The sequence below is a fragment of the Culex pipiens genome, chromosome 2 (assembly GCF_016801865.2).
Source record: "Culex pipiens pallens isolate TS chromosome 2, TS_CPP_V2, whole genome shotgun sequence".
Classification (NCBI taxonomy): domain Eukaryota; kingdom Metazoa; phylum Arthropoda; class Insecta; order Diptera; family Culicidae; genus Culex; species Culex pipiens.
The window spans coordinates 62,559,580-62,582,250 of NC_068938.1; the positions used below are offsets into that span (position 1 = coordinate 62,559,580).

The 22,671-nt window shown below is 37.6% G+C and overlaps 3 protein-coding genes across 6 annotated transcripts in view; 2 read left to right on the forward strand and 1 right to left on the reverse strand.

Moving 5' to 3' along the window:
• Positions 1 to 22,671, reverse strand: part of LOC120419379 (netrin receptor unc-5-like) — a 434,660-nt gene that overhangs the window by 146,721 nt on the left and 265,268 nt on the right. The gene's annotated exons all lie outside the window — the stretch shown is intronic.
• LOC120419373 (ficolin-2-like) lies at positions 17,508 to 18,467 on the forward strand. 3 transcript variants are annotated; one of them, XM_039582042.2, is made up of 3 exons: positions 17,508 to 17,635; positions 17,698 to 18,252; positions 18,310 to 18,467. In XM_039582042.2, exons 1-3 carry the CDS (start codon positions 17,550 to 17,552, stop codon positions 18,422 to 18,424), a joined length of 756 nt encoding a protein of 251 aa, XP_039437976.1. In that variant the 5' UTR covers positions 17,508 to 17,549; the 3' UTR covers positions 18,425 to 18,467. The 3 variants fall into 3 exon arrangements, with proteins under 3 accessions (XP_039437976.1, XP_039437978.1, XP_039437975.1); XM_039582041.2 differs by having other exon boundaries at positions 17,527 to 17,635; positions 17,695 to 18,252; XM_039582044.2 differs by lacking the exon at positions 18,310 to 18,467 and having other exon boundaries at positions 17,698 to 18,256.
• LOC120419375 (fibrinogen-like protein A) lies at positions 21,381 to 22,321 on the forward strand. Its single transcript, XM_039582047.2, has 2 exons — positions 21,381 to 22,017; positions 22,071 to 22,321. The coding sequence occupies exons 1-2, from the start codon at positions 21,446 to 21,448 to the stop codon at positions 22,174 to 22,176; spliced, it is 678 nt and encodes a 225-aa protein (XP_039437981.1). The 5' UTR covers positions 21,381 to 21,445; the 3' UTR covers positions 22,177 to 22,321.

The window sequence follows — 22,671 nt, forward strand, 5'->3', positions numbered from 1 at the left end:
CATACAAATTTGGCAGCTGTCCATACAAAAATGATATGTGAAAATTCAAAAATCTGTATCTTTTGAAGGATTTTTTTGATCGATTTGGTGTCTTCGGCAAAGTTGTAGGTATGGATATGGACTACACTGAAAAAAATGATACACGGTAAAATTTTTTTGGTGATTTTTAATTTCACTTTTTGTCACTAAAACTTGATTTGCAAAAAACACTATTTTTATTTATTTTTTCATTTTTTGATATGTTTTAGAGGACATCAAATGCCAACATTTTAGAAATTTACAGAATGGGCAAAAAATCTTTGACCGAATTATGATTTTTTGAATCAATACAGATTTTTTCAAAAAATCGAAATTTTGGTCGCAAAAATTTCTCAACTTCATTTTTCGATGTAAAATCGAATTTGCAATCAAAAAATTAAGATCATATTCCATCCATCCAAATTGTTGAATCTGATGTCCTCAACTAAATATTAAACTTATAATCAGGTTTTTACAGAAAGTTTCTTTACGTCAATCATGTCGCCATTGGCCATCTCTCCGGTTTTTTTTCATCAAATCATTGAAAAGTAACAAAAAGTATTTTTATTGCATAATAATTTGTATCATATATTTAAATCACTAGATTATAGGGATATTGAAAAAATATCAGATAAACATATTTGATGTATTTTCTTTAAAACCAATTCTTCCTTTTATATCAACACTTTCAAAACATTCTAAATAAAAAAAAAACGCGTTGCATTCAATTAGGTTTCCGACAAATCCTATTTAAAAAAATCAACTATTGAGTAATTCTCCAGAAATACGGAAATATTTTCTAGGTTTTAAAATTAAGTTTTTTTTTTAAATTTGGATCAAACTTAATACAGAGCATGTAAAAAGAAGTCAACTCGAAATATTTCTAAATCGCCTAACAAAAAATATAAATAATCATCATCGCAGGAATATAAATAGAAAACAATTTTCTTTTGATATCTATTTCATTTTTAAAAATTTTGAGGTTTAATCAATAAATACTTTTTTGCTTCCATAATAATTAAATACTTTTTTACTTTCAGAGCTGGTTTGAGGAGCGGGCGACATAAACTTTGAAAAACATATGCAATATCTTTTATCAAAACTAATATTAATTTCAGGGAACCAAAAATTTAGGATGGTAACAAAAAATTATTGCAAATATCGAATATTTTTAGTTATTAAAATTTACAATTAATTCATAAGGTAAAATTAAAACAAGCAAATTTTTAATTAGGTGCGCCGTATCATTTTTGGCTAATATTTAAGAAAATTGTACATTTTTTCACAACTTATACAATTTAACAGTGAAAAAAATTCCATGCTTCCAATGTCATCTTATCTTCCTTCACTTTTCAACTGACGATATCTCGGAACTAATGGACACTTTCTACTCTTTTTGATGAAAACATTTTTTTTATCAGCGATTCCACTTCAAACAGGAAGCGTTCAAATCAAAAGTTTTCTGATTTTGCTCAAATTCGCAATTACTGAATATGTTATGTAAAATATAACAAGGAATCAGGAAAAAATATTTTCAGATACTAGCTCTTAGGTTCCAAGACATCCAAATCAGCAAATGAATTTGAAAATGTGCTTTTTGTGAAAATCGACGAAAAATGTCATTTTTTGGACCACCCTATTTCGGATAGAAGCATCTTAATTACCAAACAAAAAAAAAAAAAAAAAAAACAGGTCGTATTATTTTGACCAAAGAACTCCCATGCCAAATATAAGCCAAATAAATCGGAGCTCTTTTGATTTTGACACTTCCTCTTTGACGTGGAATCGCTGTCATAGTAAATCCTAACATTTGAATGTATTCATAAAAATACGTATTTTGGATGTTTTCAAATGTAAGCAAAGATTCTTAAAATTTGGATTTATTTTTATTGAGAAAAGCAGAAGTTTTCAAAAACAATGCAATTTTCTATTTTTAAATTACCAAAAAATTTAAGCTAATCAAGCACACACCTTTTTTTCCTTTTTGATTTCAAATTTGGTTTCACACTAGAAAAAAAAGGTTACCAAATGTTCGATATATTTCGGGGAAAAAAAAAATAATTACAAGAATTAAAAGTGAGACCTTTCTCTACTGGGGCGTAAAGATGCATCAAATAAAATACCTTGCTTAAAAATTAAATTTTTAGTTCGTTCAACACTTTTTTTAGAATTTTACAGTTTTTTATTTAAATCAAAGAACACATTTTTTTACAATATTCGAATATTTAAAGGTTTTTATTTTTTGAACTTGAGTTCAGCGACCTCAAATGAGCTGAATTCGACTTGTTGATTGCCTGAGACATTACAAAATTGAATGTTACAGTTTTCATCTTTGACTTAACACAATAAGATTACTTCAGAGCAATTTTAAAGTTTTGTTTGCGTAAAAGACCCAAATTTTGATAAAAAAAAATGGTGATTCGATTATTTGTTTTTTTTTTGCAAAATTTTGAAAAGGGGGAAAATAAAACATGCCATTGCTTTATTATGGGCATTTTGTATCTTTGTTTTAAAATAATTTTGAAAAATATTTAAATTTTATGTATTATTTTGCTAACCATCCAAATTCATTCTAAACCAGAATAGTACCACAAAATTCCCCCACAAAACTGCACCAAACTTAAAAAATCAAAGGAATTAACTTTGTAATCGCCTCAACGCGATGAATCTCCACTCCACACACCACTCAAGAAATCTTGTAATCTCTAGCGCACGAAGTGCGCTGACGTCTCCCATCCTCCGTCTTCAAACTTTAGGAGTCTGTGCCAGAGGTGTGAGTCTAAACCTTAACAAATTGCCTGCTATTGGCTTCTACTTAAATTTGATGAAGAAGAAAAAAAAAGCATAAACGCCTCTGGCCAAGAAGGCCCGAGATATGCCAAGTAGCCGCCGAGCGCGAAACAAGAATTTAAAGTCGATCTAAGCGGATTATAGCGACCTCCCCCTCACCTCACTCTTCTGAGTCACCGTTGTTGGGGGAAAAAGTCATCGCCACCCAAAAACAGAAACGTTGGGGTGGGGTTCGGCGGCGCCTCACGCACAAGAAGTTAGAAGCCAAATCTTGTTTTGCTTCTTTCCCGGCGCGAGATGGTTGGACCAAAGATAATGATCTTAATTCTTGGATGACAGCAGCCAGCCGGCAGGTGGCGCGAGGGTCGGTCAAAGGACGACACAGGTTGGCCTACCGGGAGTGAATCGTTGGCGTCCTGGCTTGCTGAATTTACCTTCAGTCGATGCGATGCCTAATGAGGGTGGTTGGAGAATTTAGTCACGCTTACCTGGAAAGGAAAAACAGAAAGAGAGAGAAAAACAAAAGCTGGTTAGATGTCATTTGGGCTGGGACAGATTTTGGGTGAGATTTTCTTTGGGGAAGAGATTTTAATTACGGAGAAATGCGATAAGCAGGATTTAGGTGGGAGAGAGTTTTGGTTGAGATTTAAAGGTGAGCTTATTAAGGATAAGAAGGATTTTGTTTTTTTGTTGTGCATTGCGGGAAACAACTTAAGACGAAACACTTTTAAAATATTACTCCTATATGTATCAACAATCAATTGATACAAGAGAGAATTCAATATTTCTGTTTAAACGTCTTTGGAAGATCCACTTTCCAATCAGTGCCAACAGACAGCCCTAACCCCAGCTAATTATGCCCAGTTTGAGCGTTGCCTTAACCCAGATTACACGCTGCTAATCCCACACCGTCCCGCAACATAATCTGTCTGGATTAGCGTTTGTGTGAGCGCGCGGTTTGTCACTCCATTCACCACTTATCTACTATAGATAGTGGTCGCCCTTAAAAAAAAACACGAAAAAAACGTTATCTATGCGAGCCCATCACCGCTCAAAATCGCCCACACGCGGCTTCCCGATCGCTATCACGTTTCACCATATGGCCACCGACTCTGAAGAACCCCTTCCAAGAGCCCTTATCTTATCGACAAGTCCCTAGCGATGCCTATCTCTGCCCGATGACATTTCACCGCAGGCGGTGGCACAAGTTCGATTATGCTTACAAAACATTTCCATTAACCTAAATTTTCATTAACGAAACCGAATCCGAAACCGAAAGACCAACAAAAAAAACCTCAACATTTCCGATTTCGAAGCACACACAGGGAAGACCCTGTGATGGGTAAAAATGTCCCAATCAAGAAGCCATAAATTAGATTAGTTAGTCGAGTTATTCGAGAAATTTTACAACATATGCATGTTTCTCCTAATTAATTTGGAAAAGTCCGTCGTCGTCGGCACCGAAAACATGCAAACCGAGCAGCGCGAGCACCCTCCTGGTGAAGACCCGTTGCAGGTTTTGGGTTGATCACTGAACGATCCTCGGTATTGAAGGAAATTGAATGGTTTCTGAAATTTGAGACACCATTTTTTTTTATTCCAACAAAAACCAAAGATTTACGCTAGCAACTTTTGTTCTACGAAAAAAAATCTTCTTTTTTGTGTTTTTTTTTAAATTCATTTTTTATAATTTTTATATGCGTTTAACTCTTGTTAAATTTATTGGTTGTTTATGGCCTATTTTACAACTTACAATAATTATCTTATGCCTTTTTGCTATTTTTTTATCGACTTTTGAGTGTTATTTCCGTTTTTCTGAGATAAATTGAAACCATTAGCTTTAACCGATTTCATCCGATTTTAGCTGTCTTAGACGCAAAATAAAGGTGATTAGTTTGGCTTTTTGAGAGAAAATATTTTTATCAAAACGCCATTTTATGTTTTCATATTACTTTTTCAAATGTTAAGCTAGATTTTTGAAACTTCTTACTATTTTTCTTAAATAGCCAAACTAATCACCTTTCTTTTGCGTCTGACAGCTAAAATCGGATGAAATGACGCGGAGATATGATTTTTTGAAAAAAGTTGTTTTTGCGAAAAATTACGAAAACTGCAATTTTTTTAACCATCCTAGCACGATGTAGGTCACCCTTATTGCCAAACAAAAAAAAAACGGGTGGCCAAGGAACCCCCAGAAAAAAATTGTGCCCGATCGGAGAACTTTTTTTTTCGGTTTAGGCTCTTTTCAAATGGAATTGCTGTATTTCAAAACATTGCAAAGTCACATGAAACAATTTAATTCATAAAACCTAAGATTTTATGCATTTCGAAGATTCAAAATTGGTAAGAAAGGGGATTTTGAATGATTTTTTAAATATCCAAACCCGTCGGTAGGTGGGTTTGGGTCGCAGAGGGTTTAATATTTATATTTCATAATTTTAGTAAAGTAATTTTCATAGCATCGTGAAACACAAAAGTTGTAATCAGGACTGTTCAGAAAAAAAATGTTTTAACCACATACAAAAACAACACAAGAAAACTATAAATGGTTCATGATTTTTTTGGACATGCAAAAAATTATTGCAAAACAGTGAATTTCGCAAATCAACTTTTCATTGATTTTTATTATTTGCATGGAATTTTATTCATCGATTACTTATATCCAAATAAGCCATTTTGCATCATTAGTTTCTTAACACTCGAGAAGGGATTTTCTGATCAATTTGGTGTCTTCGGACTATTAGAAAAAAATATTTTCTTTTAAAAATACTCAGTTTTCAATAAAAAAAAATAAATATAAATATTTTTTTTTTTTTTTTTTGCGGATCAAGGTGGGATAGCCAGGATCAAGTCAGTCCAAGTCCGGTTGTGTAAAGGAATGGTAATGGTCGTGTCAATCACATGCGGATCGCTCGCACTCCATGGGAGCGGGGATTGAGGACATGATTGGGTAGGTTAAAATGAGATTGTGTTTGTGAGAGTATGTAATCGTGTAATGATGTAAATAAGCTAAATCGAAACTTCGTGCTCAATCGCCGCCCCCAATGTTCATTAAAAACCCCATTTGCACAAGCTTCCCAAAATCAGTGCTGTAGGTTTGAACTGTCGAGACTGTTAAAACCTACAGAACTGGCCCCAAGGAACTCGAGCAAACGGGGTACACTATCCACGCACCAACGGACTTTTACTACGTGACCCTTAACTGTTCCAACAAAAGCAAAATTATTAAAATGAATTCATATGTTGAGATTTAAACTCAATTAGCAAAGGTCATTATTTAAAAGAAGCAAAGAAACACACCTCGGGCAAAATTTTCCCACATAAAAAGGACTTATATAAAATGTTTTACAGTCTTGCAGTCCCCTGTCCTGTCACGTTCGTCAAAAGTCTTGTCAATTTTGCTGAAAATTAAAGTGGTTAGTGTTGCAGTTAATCGTATTCAACATGACCAGAAAAGGCAGGCCTGTAATACGATTATCATGCATGAGTACTTAGCTTTAAAGAGGACGACTCCGCAACCGCCGTCAGATGTCCTCGATCACCTTCGCCAGTATAAGTCGCAATTGGCCACGAGTTTGTCCTGGTCGTCCTTTGACCAGCTCCGCGGTGGGTTTCATCATATCGAAATCGGAATTCCTTTACACTACGCAACCCGGCCGCTAGGTACGCTCCAGTTGCTCCGAATTTTCCGACGTCAGGCAGCATTCGATCATTCGGTTCCGTCTGGATTTATTCTTCAAAACTGTGGCACTGTAAATATTCTTCAAATAACTAATAAAGAACTATTAATATTTCCAGACACCACTCGGCAAAGATCAATGTGTAACATCTTTGACTGGCGCTAGTATGGGGAACAAATGCTCCCCTGCTCTTTCCGTATTGGTAAAGTGCATTACAAGCCCTCCGACCGTCCCATGCTTTCCATGGGGGCAAGGTCCCAGCCGTGCGGAGGGAAAAAAAAATAAATATAAATATTGAAATAAATAGTTTCTACATTTGCATGGAAAAAGTGTTTTAAAATGCATTTTACACATCTTCAGATGTTTTACAATAATTAGTTTTCAAAAAATGTATTATTTGACGAAAACAAAAATTTTAGCGAAAAAAAAACATTTTGCGATAATAAACATCGACAATTTTCAAAAATTCAAAAGATTTTTTAATCAACCCTAATATGCTAGAAATAATTCTAAATGCAGGGGAATTCATTTTAAATTGATTTCAGCGTATTGCACTTCAATTTCCATTGGACAATCAAAAACAGACAGACAAAAACTTTAAAATTTTATTTAGCCTTAACTCAATTTTAAATTCATAAGTAAGTAAAAAGTAAATCTTTCCCAGTTCCTGAGGGGAACACCCGTGAAGAGTATCGGGGCCGGCATTTACAAATCCAGAAGAGAAACGATCACCAGTTGTGTTGGTCCGAGCCGGGATTTGAACCCCGATCTGCCGCTTATTAGGCGGGAGCGTTACCATTAGGCTACGTGGCTTGGCCTTTTCTCGAGCTTTTTTTATAAGGTTCAGACGTAAACATTGAAAAATATTTGCAACAGACTTTTTGAGTCACAATAACGTTGCAAAACTGTTTTGTTATATACTTAAATGTTGATAGTTAAATATTTTCGAATCTTTGAGATTTCCCAGTAAACCGATATTTTCTTTTTTTCCATAGACTATCCCAGAAAGACCATAGGTCCATTTTTTGAAAGTAAAATCGTTAGTCATAGGTAATTTCTTTTCAGAGATAGTCAAGCATGATTAAGATTTTTACTGGTATTTTTATCCAATCAAAAAATAACTTTTACGTGACTTTTATAAGACAAACGAGAAATGCATCCGATTGAGAACACAATAATACCCCTTAATTCAATCTACTCCTGTTCATGTCCAATATATTTTTTGGGGATATATGAGAGCCTTCTTCAAAAATAATTTCTGGTTTTATTCCCAGTTATCAAAATTATAGGCAACCTGTTTTTTGTAGAATCATCACTTTTACATAACAAAATCAATATGAAAAAATACTCTCTCTAAGCGAAGCGAAGCAACTTAATTGGATTTTTTTACGAAAATCGGATGGTTGTGGTTGAATTGCGTTTGTTTCCAATCAAAAAATACCCCAACTTTCAGCTAAATTTAAAAAACTCAAAAAATCTTAACCCTCTACTGCCCAAATTTTTTTTTCGAGAATATTTATTTTTCCCGTGTTTAGGAGGTCATTTTGAGCAACTTTTGTTCTACGAAAAACTTTACTTCTCTTGTTTTATGTTTTTCTTGTTTCATTTTTAGTATTTTAATTTGCATTTATCTTGTTTAGTTTATGTTTGTTTTTGGTAGTATTTGGCTTACTCTACCACCTCATATAATTACATTTCACCTATCTAATTTTTTCATGTTTTTACAGTCATTTTTTAAATTTTTTGTATGTTTTTCACATTTTCTGCTATAGAATCGCACCATCATCATTTAAATTGCAAAAAAATGCTTAGAGGCATAGTCTGGGACACTGCAAAAATTACTGAATACTTCTTTTTACTGAAAATATAGGAAATGTTAGTGAAAAACACAGCCAAAGTTGACCCCTAAAAAAATTACATTTTTAAAAACATTGGCAAAGTCACATAAAACAAGTTAAACTTCCAACCCTGAAATTTTCTAAAATTTTAAGAGTTCTTCTTTCCAATGCTTTTTAAAGATCAAAAATCGGTTGGAAAATTGTTTTTTGGCGATTTTTTAGATCGAAGCCCGTCTAAAGGCGGGGTTAGGTTGTAGAGGGTTAATCTTAAAAAAGTTTTAAAAGTTTCTGGATAATATCACAATAACTGCATCATTAGCGAAAAAATATTTCAAATTAAAAACGAATTTCCTCAGTGTTCAAGATTTTTTAAAATTTATAAGAAAATTAAAAAAAAAATATTTAAACAAATCAAAACTAAGTATACAACCAGCTCCTCAGTCCTACCGGTCGCAAAGTGTTGTCCCCTGTGTCCCGTCCGTGAAACCCCGAACCAACTCATGGAGAAAAGGCGTAGTTTCTCGAGTTAATTTACACTTTACAACCAACGGGTCCCGGGGACAACTCCACCGTGGTAGGTCCAACGGACGGTCGGGAAGCTCGCGAGCATATCATCATCAACATCGTCCCACACACACACACTGGCTCTCGCTCGTTGGTGGAATTCAACGCTCATAGTTGCGTTGAGCGCGGGAATTAAATGCACAATATTTTGTCTAAATGTGGCCATTTCGGGGGACCGCCAAACGACGATGTGATGAAAGTTGGAACGACGAAATACGGCCGGTATGATGGACGCGGATGGACCGGCCGCTGCCATTTGTCGCAATCAGCAAGTGTGAGTGATGACAAATGGCAATATGGTGTGGGAGTAGATGGAGTGTTATTAGCTGGCCGGAATCGGTGGACCAGGTGAACCTGAATGGTCGAGTGTTATTTTATATATTTTTTTTTTATAAATTGATTATTAATTTGAAATTTTTGAAAGGTTCATTCAATTGGAATAACTCTTGCTATGGACCCAAGCTGCACTGCATTGACTACAGTAAGACAATAAAACCCTGCAGAACTTCACTCAATCAGCCTGGAACATCTAAAATGCCTCAAAATGACAGTCCGGTGCACAAACCACACATTCTGCAGCTTCCAGCTTCGGAGTTCATCAGCATAACCATAAATCAAGTTCAACCTACCATATAGTCTACAGGCCCGCTTCGGACCAACTTCAAAAGACAAGCGCCCCGTCCGGTGGGCACCCAGGTTTCACATTATTAGTGTCGAAAAATGTTTTACATTTCCCTGGCGAGTATGTGTTCTGATCTCATTATTCGTGCTGCTCCTCCTTGTTTCGAGCGGGGGTCTTCTTTAATGGTTGGAGCCAACTCCCTGTTGGTCGTAAACCACCGCCCAACTCTGGAGCGAGAGGTGCAATACGATAAATTTCCGTTCAGTGCACACGGTTGCACTTTTTGTCCACGACCAGCCCGAGAGTGGTTTTGGAACTCCAAAAGTTGGCGCTTTAATGAGCTACCGCGGAGGACCTGGATGGGGGGGAGGAAGCCGTTAAACGACCCAAACTAGAAAACATGCGGTCCCCGGACTCGAGACGGAAGCTGGCAAGATGAGTTCCAGCGCTTTTATTGACTGTGAAAGTTTTATTTATTTGGAATTTCAATATTTGAATTAGCAGTTGGGTTGGTTCCGAGATGCCGGCACATGCACTCTCATTTTGAGGTTAATGCAAACGCTGCTTGGGAGGGGAGAGAATAAAACTTTACGAGACTTTTGCCGTTTGCTGGCAAGAACCCCTGAGTTCCGTGTGAAACCCTCGAGATGTGTGTTTTTTTAGTTCTCCTACTTTGGCTGATTGATTGAATGGGTTTGACTTGGTCGGGAGTGACGATCGATGGATGTGTTCTACATAAATTCAAAAGTGGAACAGAAATAAACTCTGGTAGCACGAGAAGCAGCTGGAATGATGCACTTTTGACGAGAGGCATGATGAATGTTTGTGGAGATGGGTGTATCTGTTTTGGAGCAGTTTAGTTTGCTCTACAAATAATGAGCTGTGGATGGTGCGATGGACTCGTTAATACAAATCTCGATGCACATGTGGTTAGAAACCTCGATTATTTTTCAAAATTTTGAAACACGTTTCCCAAGTAGAAAAAAGCTTCAAAAAACAGCTTCGACCGTGGCAGGATAAAACACTCTTAAAGTACTCTTCCTATAAAATTTTGAAGCATGTCCTCAATCTGCTACACGGAGAAAAATAAGTTCCCAAAATCATGAACAAGCGTTTATGAAATATGAAACGACGAACTAAGTGTTCAAATTACATGGTACGTTTAAAAAAACTAACTGGATTTTAAGTTTTTTGTTTGTTTGTGCGCATAAAACAATGTTTGAGACATAGAACTAATTAAGTTCAATTAAAATCTAGTCTCAAAAAGTATTGACAGAGTTGCCATATCTACGAACTATTGGACTCGTTTGCAAGGACTTTCGATTACCTAAATTTTTCGGTCATTCGTTTTTTTTTGTATTTTTTAATCCGGCTGAAACCTTTATGGTGCTTTCGGTATGCCCAAAGAAGCCATTTTGCATCATTAGATTGTCCATATAATTTTCCTTCCAAATTTAGCAGCTGTCCATACAAAAAACGATGTATGAAAATTCAAAAATCTGTATCTTTTGTAGGATTTTTTTTATCGATTTTGTGTCTTTGGCAAAGTTGTAGTTATGGATAAGGACTAAACTGAAAAAAATACACACGTTAAAAAAATGGTGATTTTTTATTTATTTTTTTGTCACTAAAACTTGATTTGCAAAAAAACACTATTTTTTATAAGTTTTAGAGGACATCAAATCCCAACTTTTCAGAAAATTTCCAGATTGTGCTAAAAATCTTTTACCGGGTTATGAATTTTTGAATCAACACTGATTTTTTCAAAACATCGAAATAACGGTCGCAGAAATTTTTCAACTTCATTTTTCGATGTTAAATCAAATCTGCAATCAAAAAGTACTTTAGTGAAATTAAGATAAAATGCACCGTTTTCAAGTTAAATCCATTTTTAGGTAACTGTTTTGAAAATATCAGCAGTTTTTAATTTTTTTAAATAAGTGCACAAATTTGCCCACTTTTGAAAAAATATTTTTGAAAAGCTAAGAAAGCTCTCTATATTTTGCTATTTTGAACTTTGTTGATACAACCCTTAGTTGCTGATATATTGCTATGCAAAGGTTTAAAACAGGAAAATTGATGTTTTTTAAGTCTCACCCAAAAAACCCACAATTTTCTCTCTCAGCAACTAATGGTCCGATTTACAATGATAAAATATGAAACATTTGTGAAATTTTCGATCTTTTCGAAAACAATATTTCAATTTTTTTAAATCAAGACTAACATTTCAAAAGGGCATAATATTGAATGATAAACCCTGTTTAAATCTTAGTCTTGAATCTTGAAAAAGGTGTACTTAAGAACGAGGGGATAGTCCTCACGAAAAGAAACGTGAGTAAAGTGCTATTTTGCGAGAGTAAAGTCCTCTCGCGTGTTCATTCGTTCATTGGAACAGTTCATCCTATTGAGTGGCTTAATGATGACAAATGACCGCCAATTAGTCATCGAACCATGGTGGCCCATACGGCAAAGGCACGGTTCAATATGCCGAAGGTCTTGGGTTCGAGTCTCGGTACCGGTACTTTTTTTTTTGATAGATGAACTTTTTTTGAAGATGAACCATGAGTAAAGTACTCTCGGTAATTTCGGGATTTATCCTCTCCGTCCGCACACAGTACCATTTTACTACCGAATCGTGCTCTTTATCCTCTCGTATGCTGATACCCAGTTCTGGGTGTATATCCCGGCAATTATACAACCAAATTTCTTCAAATTTATTTTTAAAAAATAATTGAAAACATGTATTTTAATGCCCTGAAAACCCAGATTTTTTAATCTTCATACACCCAAAGTTAAAGAACGAGGGGAAAGTCCTCCCGAAAATAAACGTGAGGAAAGTACTATTTTGCGTGAGTAAAGACCTCTCGCGAGTTCATTCGTTCATTGACGAGTTCATCCAATTGAGTGGCTTATATGGACAAATGACCACCACTTAGTCACCGAACCATGGTGGCCTATACGGCAAAGGCACGGTTCAATAAGCCGAAGGTCTTGGGTTCGAATCTCGGTACCGGTACTTTTTTTTTGATAGATGAACTTTTTTGGAAAATGAACCCATGAGTAAAGTACTCACGGCAATTTCGGGATTTATCCTCTCCGTCCGCATACAGTAGCATTTTACTACCGAATCGTGCTCTTTATCCTCTCGTATGCCGATGCCCAGTTCTGGGTGTACATCATTTTTGTATGGACAGCTACCAAATTTGTATGGATTAGTGGACAAATTAATGATGCAAAATGGCTTTTTGGGCATACCGAAAGCACCATAAAAGTTTCAACCGGATTAAAAAAAAAATACAAAAATTAGAATTTAAACAAAGACCGATTTCGTTGAGAACTGCTCACATGATAAATAATGTAAATTTACAGGAATATTTTGATCTGTGATTGTTCAGTGTTCGATTCTGAGTCGATAGGTATACGTGAAGGTGAGTCTATGAGCTTTATGTAAAAAGTTCATTTTGAGAGCAGGATTCTCGGTGAGGAAGGCAAAACGTTACTAAATTTTGAACACTTTGTTCTTGGTTTCGAATTTTATGAACGCTGTGCACGATTTTGGGAATAGATTTTTCTTCGTGTATGCTGTTGCTATCTTTTAGAGCTTTTGTAGAACTAGTCAAAAAGACTCCCATTTCCCAACCAATCTTTGCCAGCAATTCCAGCAATTTCTCGCCACCCACAACTTTCGACCTCTGGCTGCTTCCGGGGTCCCCCCACACCCTGGAAACCGTCAAGCCGCGGTCGTGCCACACGGTTCAGCACAATCAAACGCCATTATCTTAACGACCCGGGCAATTGGCGAGAGTCGCAACTCAACTCTCGGACACGACACGTCTGACACCTAAATGAGTGCGCTTGCCGCCACACTTTGGCAGAAATAAATCACGCCGTGATCTGCACAAAGAAGACCATTTGGAGTTTGCTGGGTGAAAATTTATAGACAACTCGAAGGTGAAATGAAGTGTTTTCCCCCCCTGGGAGTTCCCAAGCGGGTACAATTCGAACCCCGGGTAATTGGCCGTAAATCATTTACCTTAACAAAGTCAATAAATAAGACGGAAAGTTCTTTTATTTTGAGGACTTTCGGCTTAAGGGGGTCACACAGATGGTCCACCGGAAAGAATGGCGTGAAAAGCGTTCACATTGTGTGCTGCTGGCACATGGCTGGAGAAGGGAGAAAGGTGGTCATTAATCTCGAATCAGTAATAAATTGTCCACACTTGCCGGCCCGAATGAGTTATGAAGCGATGCCGGAGTTTCCCACCACGTCCGGACACCGAGATTAGATTAAAGCTTTTTTGCTCCGGACTCTTCCGGAGCATCGCATCCAGATGATGCCTTCTTCTATCAAAAGTGTTTTCCGGGGTTGACTCCTTCCCCAAGATTCGTGAACAGGTGATAAATTTCTTGCGGTAAACCGGTCCGGAATGCCCTCCGGAGGACTCCGGGATCCTTGAAGACGTTACGTGGCGCACAAAGAAACAATTTTTCATAACTCCCCTCCTCAATCCCCCCCAGAACATCCGTCGGACAAGTGTTTTCCAAGAAAATTCCCAGAAGCTGCGGCGAACCGCAAAGATTCGCTCCTCCAGCTGGGACCGGATTCGGGGAGCCTGTTTGGACAACGCACTGATAACATCTTCCCTTTCACGCTGCCTCGACTAGCTTACACAGTTTGGACAGATGCGTGTATGATTTATGACTGACGAAAGGAAAACAAATTCGGCCACTTCAACCAACCCCCCCTCCAGGGTCGATCCGCCCCCTTAATGTGGGGCCACCAGCACATCTTCATCGGAAAGGGGGCCAATCTGGTTCTTCGCTGCGTCGTGAAGAATGAAGGCAATTAATTCTTGCCCCAACTCTCGCTCCGCTAGGAGGGAGAAGAAAGCAAGGCTGCTGGAGTAGTGATGGCTCCCCCCAAGTGGTCTGATTAAATCGGAACAATGAACATAGAGCGCGATGAAAGGGCATATTTTTGGTCCAGCGAACCCCAATTGAGATGGCATTTTTAGGGGGGAAGCTGACGGCTAGTGGATTAATATACTTGGCGGAATAGGAAAAGATTTTTGGGGGTTATGAATGTTGCTTGAGTATTCACATTAAACTAGTCGGATTTTTCAACTTGGGTCATTTTATTCATCTTCTGTAAGCAACATAACGTTTTCGAAGCAATTTTATGCATAAGAGAAGCTACAAGTTCTGATAACACGCTATTCACTGTATCCCACGCGAAACAGCAAAGGGATCAACCGATAACAGTTTGCCCAAACAAATTGTTGCCCTGAAGCTCAAGTCTCAAGAGTGCTCAAGCTGCTGGTGACCCTCGTAGGTGCTGTTACTGGATATAGCATGTGGAATCCGAAAGTTTAAGCTTTGGATATCAATCAAGATTTTCAACACAGAGATTTTTGCTGTTCCCCACCTGTCGTAACTTGCAACGATACATCAAGTTCCGGCCAAGTTTCGATCCAAATAACACAGTAAAAAAAATCATGGTAAAATTACATCTAAAAAGGGGTACATCTTTTATGTCAGAAAAAAGCTTTAATTTTACCACTTATAATGTGTAAATTTACATCTGGCAGACGCTAGGGAAAAATAACTGTAATCCCAAAAAAATATCAAACTGGCGATAGTTAAATCTAGCTTACTAAGTCCGCGCCCCAACCCGCACGGCCAACTCGCCGCTGTGAAAACAGGTCGATCAAAGCCAATGTAGCTCGAAAAATCGAAATTCAAGCAATGAAAATTTTAAAGTTGAAGCAAAAAGTATCTGCAGTCATCCCACATATTCGGAACACCCACAAATTCGGAACACTTTTGTGGTAATTTGTCAATAGGATGCAAAATGCAACTCTTCTGTCGATCCCGCTATTTTTTGGACCTTTATTTGGACATTCTCTTGCTATTTCACTAGTGAAAGTAGTACTTTTTGAACAAAAAACTGCATTTCAAGACTATTCTATCCAGAGCAGCAAAACACTGCCTCCAAATTGCCTGTTCCATGATTGTGGGATGTTATTGTGCCTCCCACAATTGTGGAACACCTGAGTTTAACTGATGTTTTCACAAAAAAAGTTATTAGACCATTCATAAAACATTACTAAGCATGAGTTTTATTGGTTGCAGTGTGTGAAGTCATTAATTTGTAAAAATTATGTACTCCTAGAGAGAACCAAAGTTTGTTTACATCCGTAAGAAAAAAATGTTCCAAATTTGTAAGCAACATAACGTTTTCGAAGCAATTTTATGCATAAGAGAAGCTACAAGTTCTGATAACACGCTATTCACTGTATCCCACGCGAAACAGCAAAGGGATCAACCGATAACAGTTTGCCCAAACAAATTGTTGCCCTGAAGCTCAAGTCTCAAGAGTGCTCAAGCTGCTGGTGACCCTCGTAGGTGCTGTTACTGGATATAGCATGTGGAATCCGAGTACGAGTAATTCTAATCTATAGTTCCACACCTAAATGTTTTTAAAAAATCCTAAAAGTGTCAAATTTAATTCAAAGAGTTGAGCTCAAAATACTACGTTTAGAATCACTCATGTTTTTTCAATGAAAATTTCGAATTAGGGATTATTTTTTAAAGGAAAGGTAGACAAAAACATTTAATCAAATTTGCTAAGCCTAAAGGTTGCAATCTGACTTTTCTGATGTAAAAGTATGTTTTTATTTAATTTTCACTTCAATTAAGTATTTATAGCATTAATTTAAGTTAATGTTCCTTTTAAATCTTAGAGTTCAACTCAAGAGTTCAAAAAGTAAATATCACGCTTTACAAATGAAAACTGATCAAATTTACATATAAAACTTTGTGGAAAAAATAAATATATATATTTTTGATGCGTTGATTTCAGAAAATCCTTAAATTTCACGGGATTTCACGGAAAATGTGGAATTTCACAAATTTCACGCTGTCCGCGAAATCGTGAAAATTCACTAACCCTAGTTCTGACCTACAACGTCTTGAACCATATGTTCAATCGGAAATATTTTCAGTGGATGTAACCTAAACAGTTTGGTATTCCTGAACCCTGTAAAAACTTGTCTTAAAGATTATGTAAGAGCAAAATTTGGTATCATGCCAATTTTGATATTGCAAAATAGTAGAATTTTTCAAAGATCGGAAACCAGATTTTTTTTTTGGTATCAGTATTTTATCCAAATTCCTATGGAAAAATTTTGACCAATTTTGACAAGGGAATTAATTTTGCGCTAAAATGATATCTCAAAGCGAATGCTTTCATTGAAAATTGAAAATTTCCAACCAGATTTTTTTTATATAGGGGAACTATGCCCTTTCTCAGCCTATTTCTATTATCGGCCTATCAGCACTTTGATCATGAATTTCAGCTTTCATAAAGTGTTTTTGACTGTTCCAAAGTAATAAATAGCTCAAATAAAAGTGAGCAAGCAACTCTCCATTGTTGAAACATCTGAAAATGTTGATTTAATAGCGGAAAACAGCAAAAGTGATGAGAATTGGTCGAACGGCTTAGAGTGATTAAAATGGGTATATTTCCCCTAACCTTTAAAGAAAAGGCTATGAATGGTAGAAAATTTTCTTAGTCAGAATACCACATTTTGGTAATATTTTGGTATTACAGTATTTTATAAATTTCTTCTGAAACTATGGGAAAATTTTGACCAATGTTGACAAGGTCTTTATTTTTTCGAATCTTTGAAAATTTGGCGCAGATCACTTTTGCAAAAGCAAATACTATACTTTTCCTCTGTAAGAATGACAAACGGTAATAACGCCAGATTTAGAAAATAGTGTGCAATTTAAGAAGTGGTAAACATTTTGGAAAAGTACCTCAACATCTATTTTTGAATAAAACGATTAGAAAAAAATGTTCGGTTTTTGTTTATGAATTGCGACATATTCTTCGAATCACGTAATTTCCTATTTAAATTTAAAGAGATAAGTGAATAAACAAAAAAAAACAATACGTAAGTTCATCGTTACGTGATAACGTTTGCTATAAAATGAGCAGCTGCTCCATGGAACAAAGTCATAAGTTCGCCAAAGATGAACGCCTCAAGAGTGCTCAAGCTGCTGGTGATTTTCGTGACCACTGCTGCTGCCAGGGACATCCTGGAGAGCCAATGGAATCCGTAAGTTTGTTTGTTGAGCCGTTTGAACCGAATTTCCTAAGCCCCATCTTTCTCCAAAGCAGTGAAACTCCAGCAATGTTCAAGCGACCCAAAGGTACGGTTCGATCTTGCAGCGAAACCTCCTACTCTGGCCAAGTATCACTTCAGACAGGCAACTACGGATTTGACGCACTCTGCGTGCAGCGTCACCGGCTGTTCGGCGACGGCTGGCTCGTCATTCAGCAACGAGTCGATCGGAACGAAGATTTCTACCGCAACTGGGCGGACTACCGGGCGGGATTCGGAACGCTGAGCAAAGGGTTCTGGATGGGGTTGGAAAATCTTCACGATCTCACGGCTGCTGCACCACACGAGCTCGCGGTGGAGGTTGTTGACAGGGAGGGGAAGTACTACTACGGGAGGTATTCAGAGTTTAGTATTGGAAGTGAAATGGAAAGGTATGCTTTGAAAGAGGTAGGAAACTACAGCGGGTCATCCAGGGGGTCAACAGATTTCGATGGACTATCGAAGCACCGAGGGCAAGCATTTTCTACATTCGACGAAGATAACGATTCTAATGAAGACGAACATTGCGCAATCCAAACGGAATCAGCGTGGTGGTTTATGAGCAGTTGTCGGTAAGTGGAGCCAAATTACTTCTGGATAATGAATTGAAATGTATTTTTTATTTGCAGTGGAAGCAATCTTAACGCGATTTATAACAGATATGAATCAAGAATTTTGTGGCATTCGTATATTCCGTATCCATTAAGATATTCCAGGATGATGATTCGAAAGACCAGAGAGTAAAAGAGCATTCAAAGGAATAAAATATGACAAAACGCTTTAAAAATCTATAAATTACTAAGAAAGAAATTCAAGCTCAGCTTCAGGGTTACGATTGTGCTCCAGTTTTGATCGCTTCGGTAGTGAAAAAGAAAACAACAAACCTCACCACAGTTAGTTAAAAGAAACTGTTAAGTTGATAAGAACTGCATATAAAAACAGATGCGTGATCCGAAAGCTGTTAACACTCTCAAAATGACCGTACTAAGTGTGGTTGGATTGTTTCTACTTGTAGTGAGCACTGCTGTGACCAAAAACGTTGTCGAACTTAGGTAAGTTACAAGTCTGCTTTAAATTTTCGCTCATTAACTAGTTTCTTTAAACTTCAAGCGATGCTACACCCCCAGTGATACTGGATAAAATTGACAAACCAGCTGGATACATTAGATCATGCCGTGAAACTTCGTATACCGGAAAAGTCATCGTCAAGCTGAACAGTTCGCGACTGTTCGAGACGGCTTGCATTCAGGGTCACCGCAGCAGCGTTTAGGATCTGCAGAAATTCTAATGAAGAGCTGGGAAAAGTATCGCGGAGGGTTTGGATCTGTAGACGCGATGTTTTGGGCAGAGTTGGAAAACATTTATCAGCTAACAAAAACAACTCCACACGAGTTGGTAGTTGAATTGGTCAAATATGGAGGAGAGTACAGCTTTGGGCGGTACGAACGTTTCGAAATCGACAGTGAGTACGAGAAATATGCGATCAAAGTGCTGGGCAGATACAATGGAAGTGCAACGGAATTTTTGAATGTCAATAAGGGTTATGGATTCTCGACTTTCGACGTTGATAATGGCCCCAATTTATTTAAAAGCTGTGCTCTCTCTTCGTTTGGAGCTTGGTGGTATAACAAAAGTTGCAAAAATCATGTAAATGACAGGGATTATATCTATACCAGAATGATGGTGCGTGATATTGAAGCATAAAAATAGAGATTTAGTGGAGTTGTTATAGTTATGACATCGATAAGTTATTTTTAAACAGTCGTATACGCAATTAAAAATGTTTCTGTATTCCTTTCACTTACACAAAGATTTCTCATTTCTGTTTTGCTCTGTTGGCACTTGTAAATTGAGTGTGGTAAAAAATTATGCTCTGGTGATCATCCAGAATTCCATTCCACTTAAACCTATGAGTTTGCTTGATTATTTTGAGACTATTTAACTAGGCCTTCTGTCGGATGAGGAAGTAAAACGTCGGTCCCGGCCTTGGTTGTTGTTAGGCCGTTAAGTCAATCCAGGTGTGGGAGTCCTCTCCCTGCTATAAAGACAAACAACACACCAAACCAAGCCTGCTCCGGGCGGTTGGACTCGCAATCCAAAGGTCGTCAGCTCGAACCCTGGGTGGAAGGTTCCTTGGAGTAGAAAAAGGTTTGGGTGCCCTCCCCATTCAAGCCTTCGGACTCCTAGGCTCGAGCAGAAACTTGCAATACACAGTAAAAAAAACATGGTAAAATTTCATCTAAAAAGGAGTACATCTTTTATGTCAGAAAAAAGCTTTAATTTTACCTGTAATAATGTGTAAATTTACATCTGGAAGACGCTAGGAAAAATATCTGTAATCCTAAAAAAATATCAAACCGGCGATAGATATACCTAGCTTACTAAGTCCGCGCCCCAACCCGTACGACCAACTCGCCGCTGTGAAAACTGGACTATCAAAGCCAATGTACCCCTACGTATCTCGTATATCGTATATGTATGTTGTTGCGTATGGAAAGAGGCAACTTTTGGTTTGGTTAGAAATTAGGGTGGTTCACTATTAGTGTGATTTTGAAAATCTAACTTTTCAGGAATATTTTTGGGATTTTTTTGTCTTCTAGAAAGTTGTTAGGCTTGCCAATCCAAGCAACTTTGTCAAAGACACCAAAATTTTATCTCGTAATCTACGCCTTCTACGATCAAATTTATAGAAAACATCTTAGCAAACCTTCAAAAATCAGTGTTGAAATCAGAAAAGTGGTATTCGGAGCACTTTTAGAGCTCTAAAAAACAAACATTTTATTTTTTTGACAAGTTGATTTGGACTTAAGGGTCAAAAGATACAGCGATTTTAAGGTAAAAAAGATGCAAATTTAAAACTTAATTATCTCGAAAAGGCGCAAGCCAAATTTTAAGCGCCAGGTTGCATTTGATCCATTTGATCCATTTGAGATCCATCACTACAAACGCTGAAAAAATCTCAGGGGTGTTTTTCTTTAAACTCGAGATATCTTCATTTGAAAAAGTATAATTTTCAAGGGAAAACCTTATGGGACCACCCTAACGAATTTCGAAAATTGTTCAAATATATGTTTTTCTATGTAATTTTGCCGGCTGAATCTGACCTCAGAATTGACCCAAAGTATCGAAAAATCGATTTTTAGTCATATTTTGGGTTTAAATGATAATTTTACATGGAAACCCAAAATATGACCATAAATCGACTTTTTGACCTTTTGGTTTCCAAAATCGTCAACATTTTTCTCGATTTCGTTGGAAATGTCTTCAAAATCGATAACATTGTTTTTCAAAATCGAAAAAAATGTTGACGATTTTGAAAACATGTCCACGTTGTCAAATTCAACAACACAGTGTTTTCGGATTTGCTTACAAGATTTCTATCCGTGTAGGTTTCCCATACTGATGGGCTACATGTTTGGGGATGTAATATTACATAGAATTTCAAAAAATAATGCAAAATGCATTTTACACCCAAGCCTTTTACACGCAGCTGGATTACAAATTTTTTTTTGCTGTGATTGTCGGTTTCGTTGAAGGAAAAGTGGGAAACTTTGTCTAAAAATGGCCTATTAGTACACTGATTCTCGCATAAGAACTCCAGGATTGAAACCATACAATTATATCTCAGTAGTTTGCAATCGGTTCTTTTCACTTATGAAATACATTCGAAACGAGAACGGAAACCACTGCGCGATCTACCGATAACAATTCGCCACAAAATGCACAACTGTTGCTCCGAACTCAGTATCATTCAGTTCGCTCAAGATGACAGCCTCAACAGTCCCTCTGCTGCTGCTGGCGATTCTTGTTGGTGCAGCTTCTGGAAGGGATGTCATTACCTCGTGCAACGAAACCTCGAGTTCCAGTCAGGTTTTGCTGCGGATTGATGGTTTGGGAACGTTTGAAGCCGTTTGCGTGCAGCGCCATCGACTGTTTGGCGATGGCTGGCTGGTGATTCAGCAACGAGTTGATCAAAGTGAAGATTTCTACCGAAACTGGGCCCACTACCGGGCGGGATTTGGCCGGTTGGACAAGAACTTCTGGATGGGACTTGAGCGGGTTCACCGGTTGACTTCGGCGGATCCTCACGAGCTGGCGGTGGAGATTGACGTGTTTGGCGAGTACAAATATGCAAGGTATTCTAGCTTTGCTGTTGGAAGTGAGGCGGAAAAGTACGTTCTGAAGGAGGTTGGAAACTATAGTGGAACTGCGAAGGATGCACTGACGGTACAGAGAGGACGGGCATTCTCCACGTTTGATGAAGATAACGATCTTGATGAAAATAAAAACTGTGCCATCCGGATGGCGGGAGGGTGGTGGTTTGTCAACTCCTGTTCGTAAGTTATGTCTAACTGGTAACAAAATGGTGTGTAATTCATTTTATTTACAGCGGATGTAGTCTGAACAGCAACTACGATGGAAGTGCACCGAGAATGCAATGGATTTATGGACAAATAACGTACTCTAGAATGATGATTAGAAAGACATTATTGTAGTTTAATTTTGAAGAGATTCCAAATAAGAATCATAAAGTAATCCAATACATGAAGAATTACTCTCATAACTAAAAAGACTCCACATCTTGGATGAAACCCATCCGAAATGATACACTTATAAATAAACTCTGTCCGACCATCACTTTGTCCTCCCCCCCAAAACGACTGTGTGCGACTTGTCACTTGAGATGAACTTCCTCCTCCCGTCAGCGTTCAGCGTTCCCGGAACCGACCCCGTGATGACGGTGGTCGTCGTACACCAAAGTGCATCATCATTACGGCGGTTACAAACGAGGAAAATAAATGTTCGACGTCAGTCGTGGAATTGCTCGACAAACTATCCAACAGAAGCGTGGATCGTCTTTCGCCGCATTGACGAGCGAGACCTCCCGGAAGTACGGTATGCACCTCAGGGCCTCAACCGCTCGTAACAGCTCGACTGCATATCGACCTGTTCCGCGAAGACACTTGAGGTGTCTCGCACATGTAGAAACA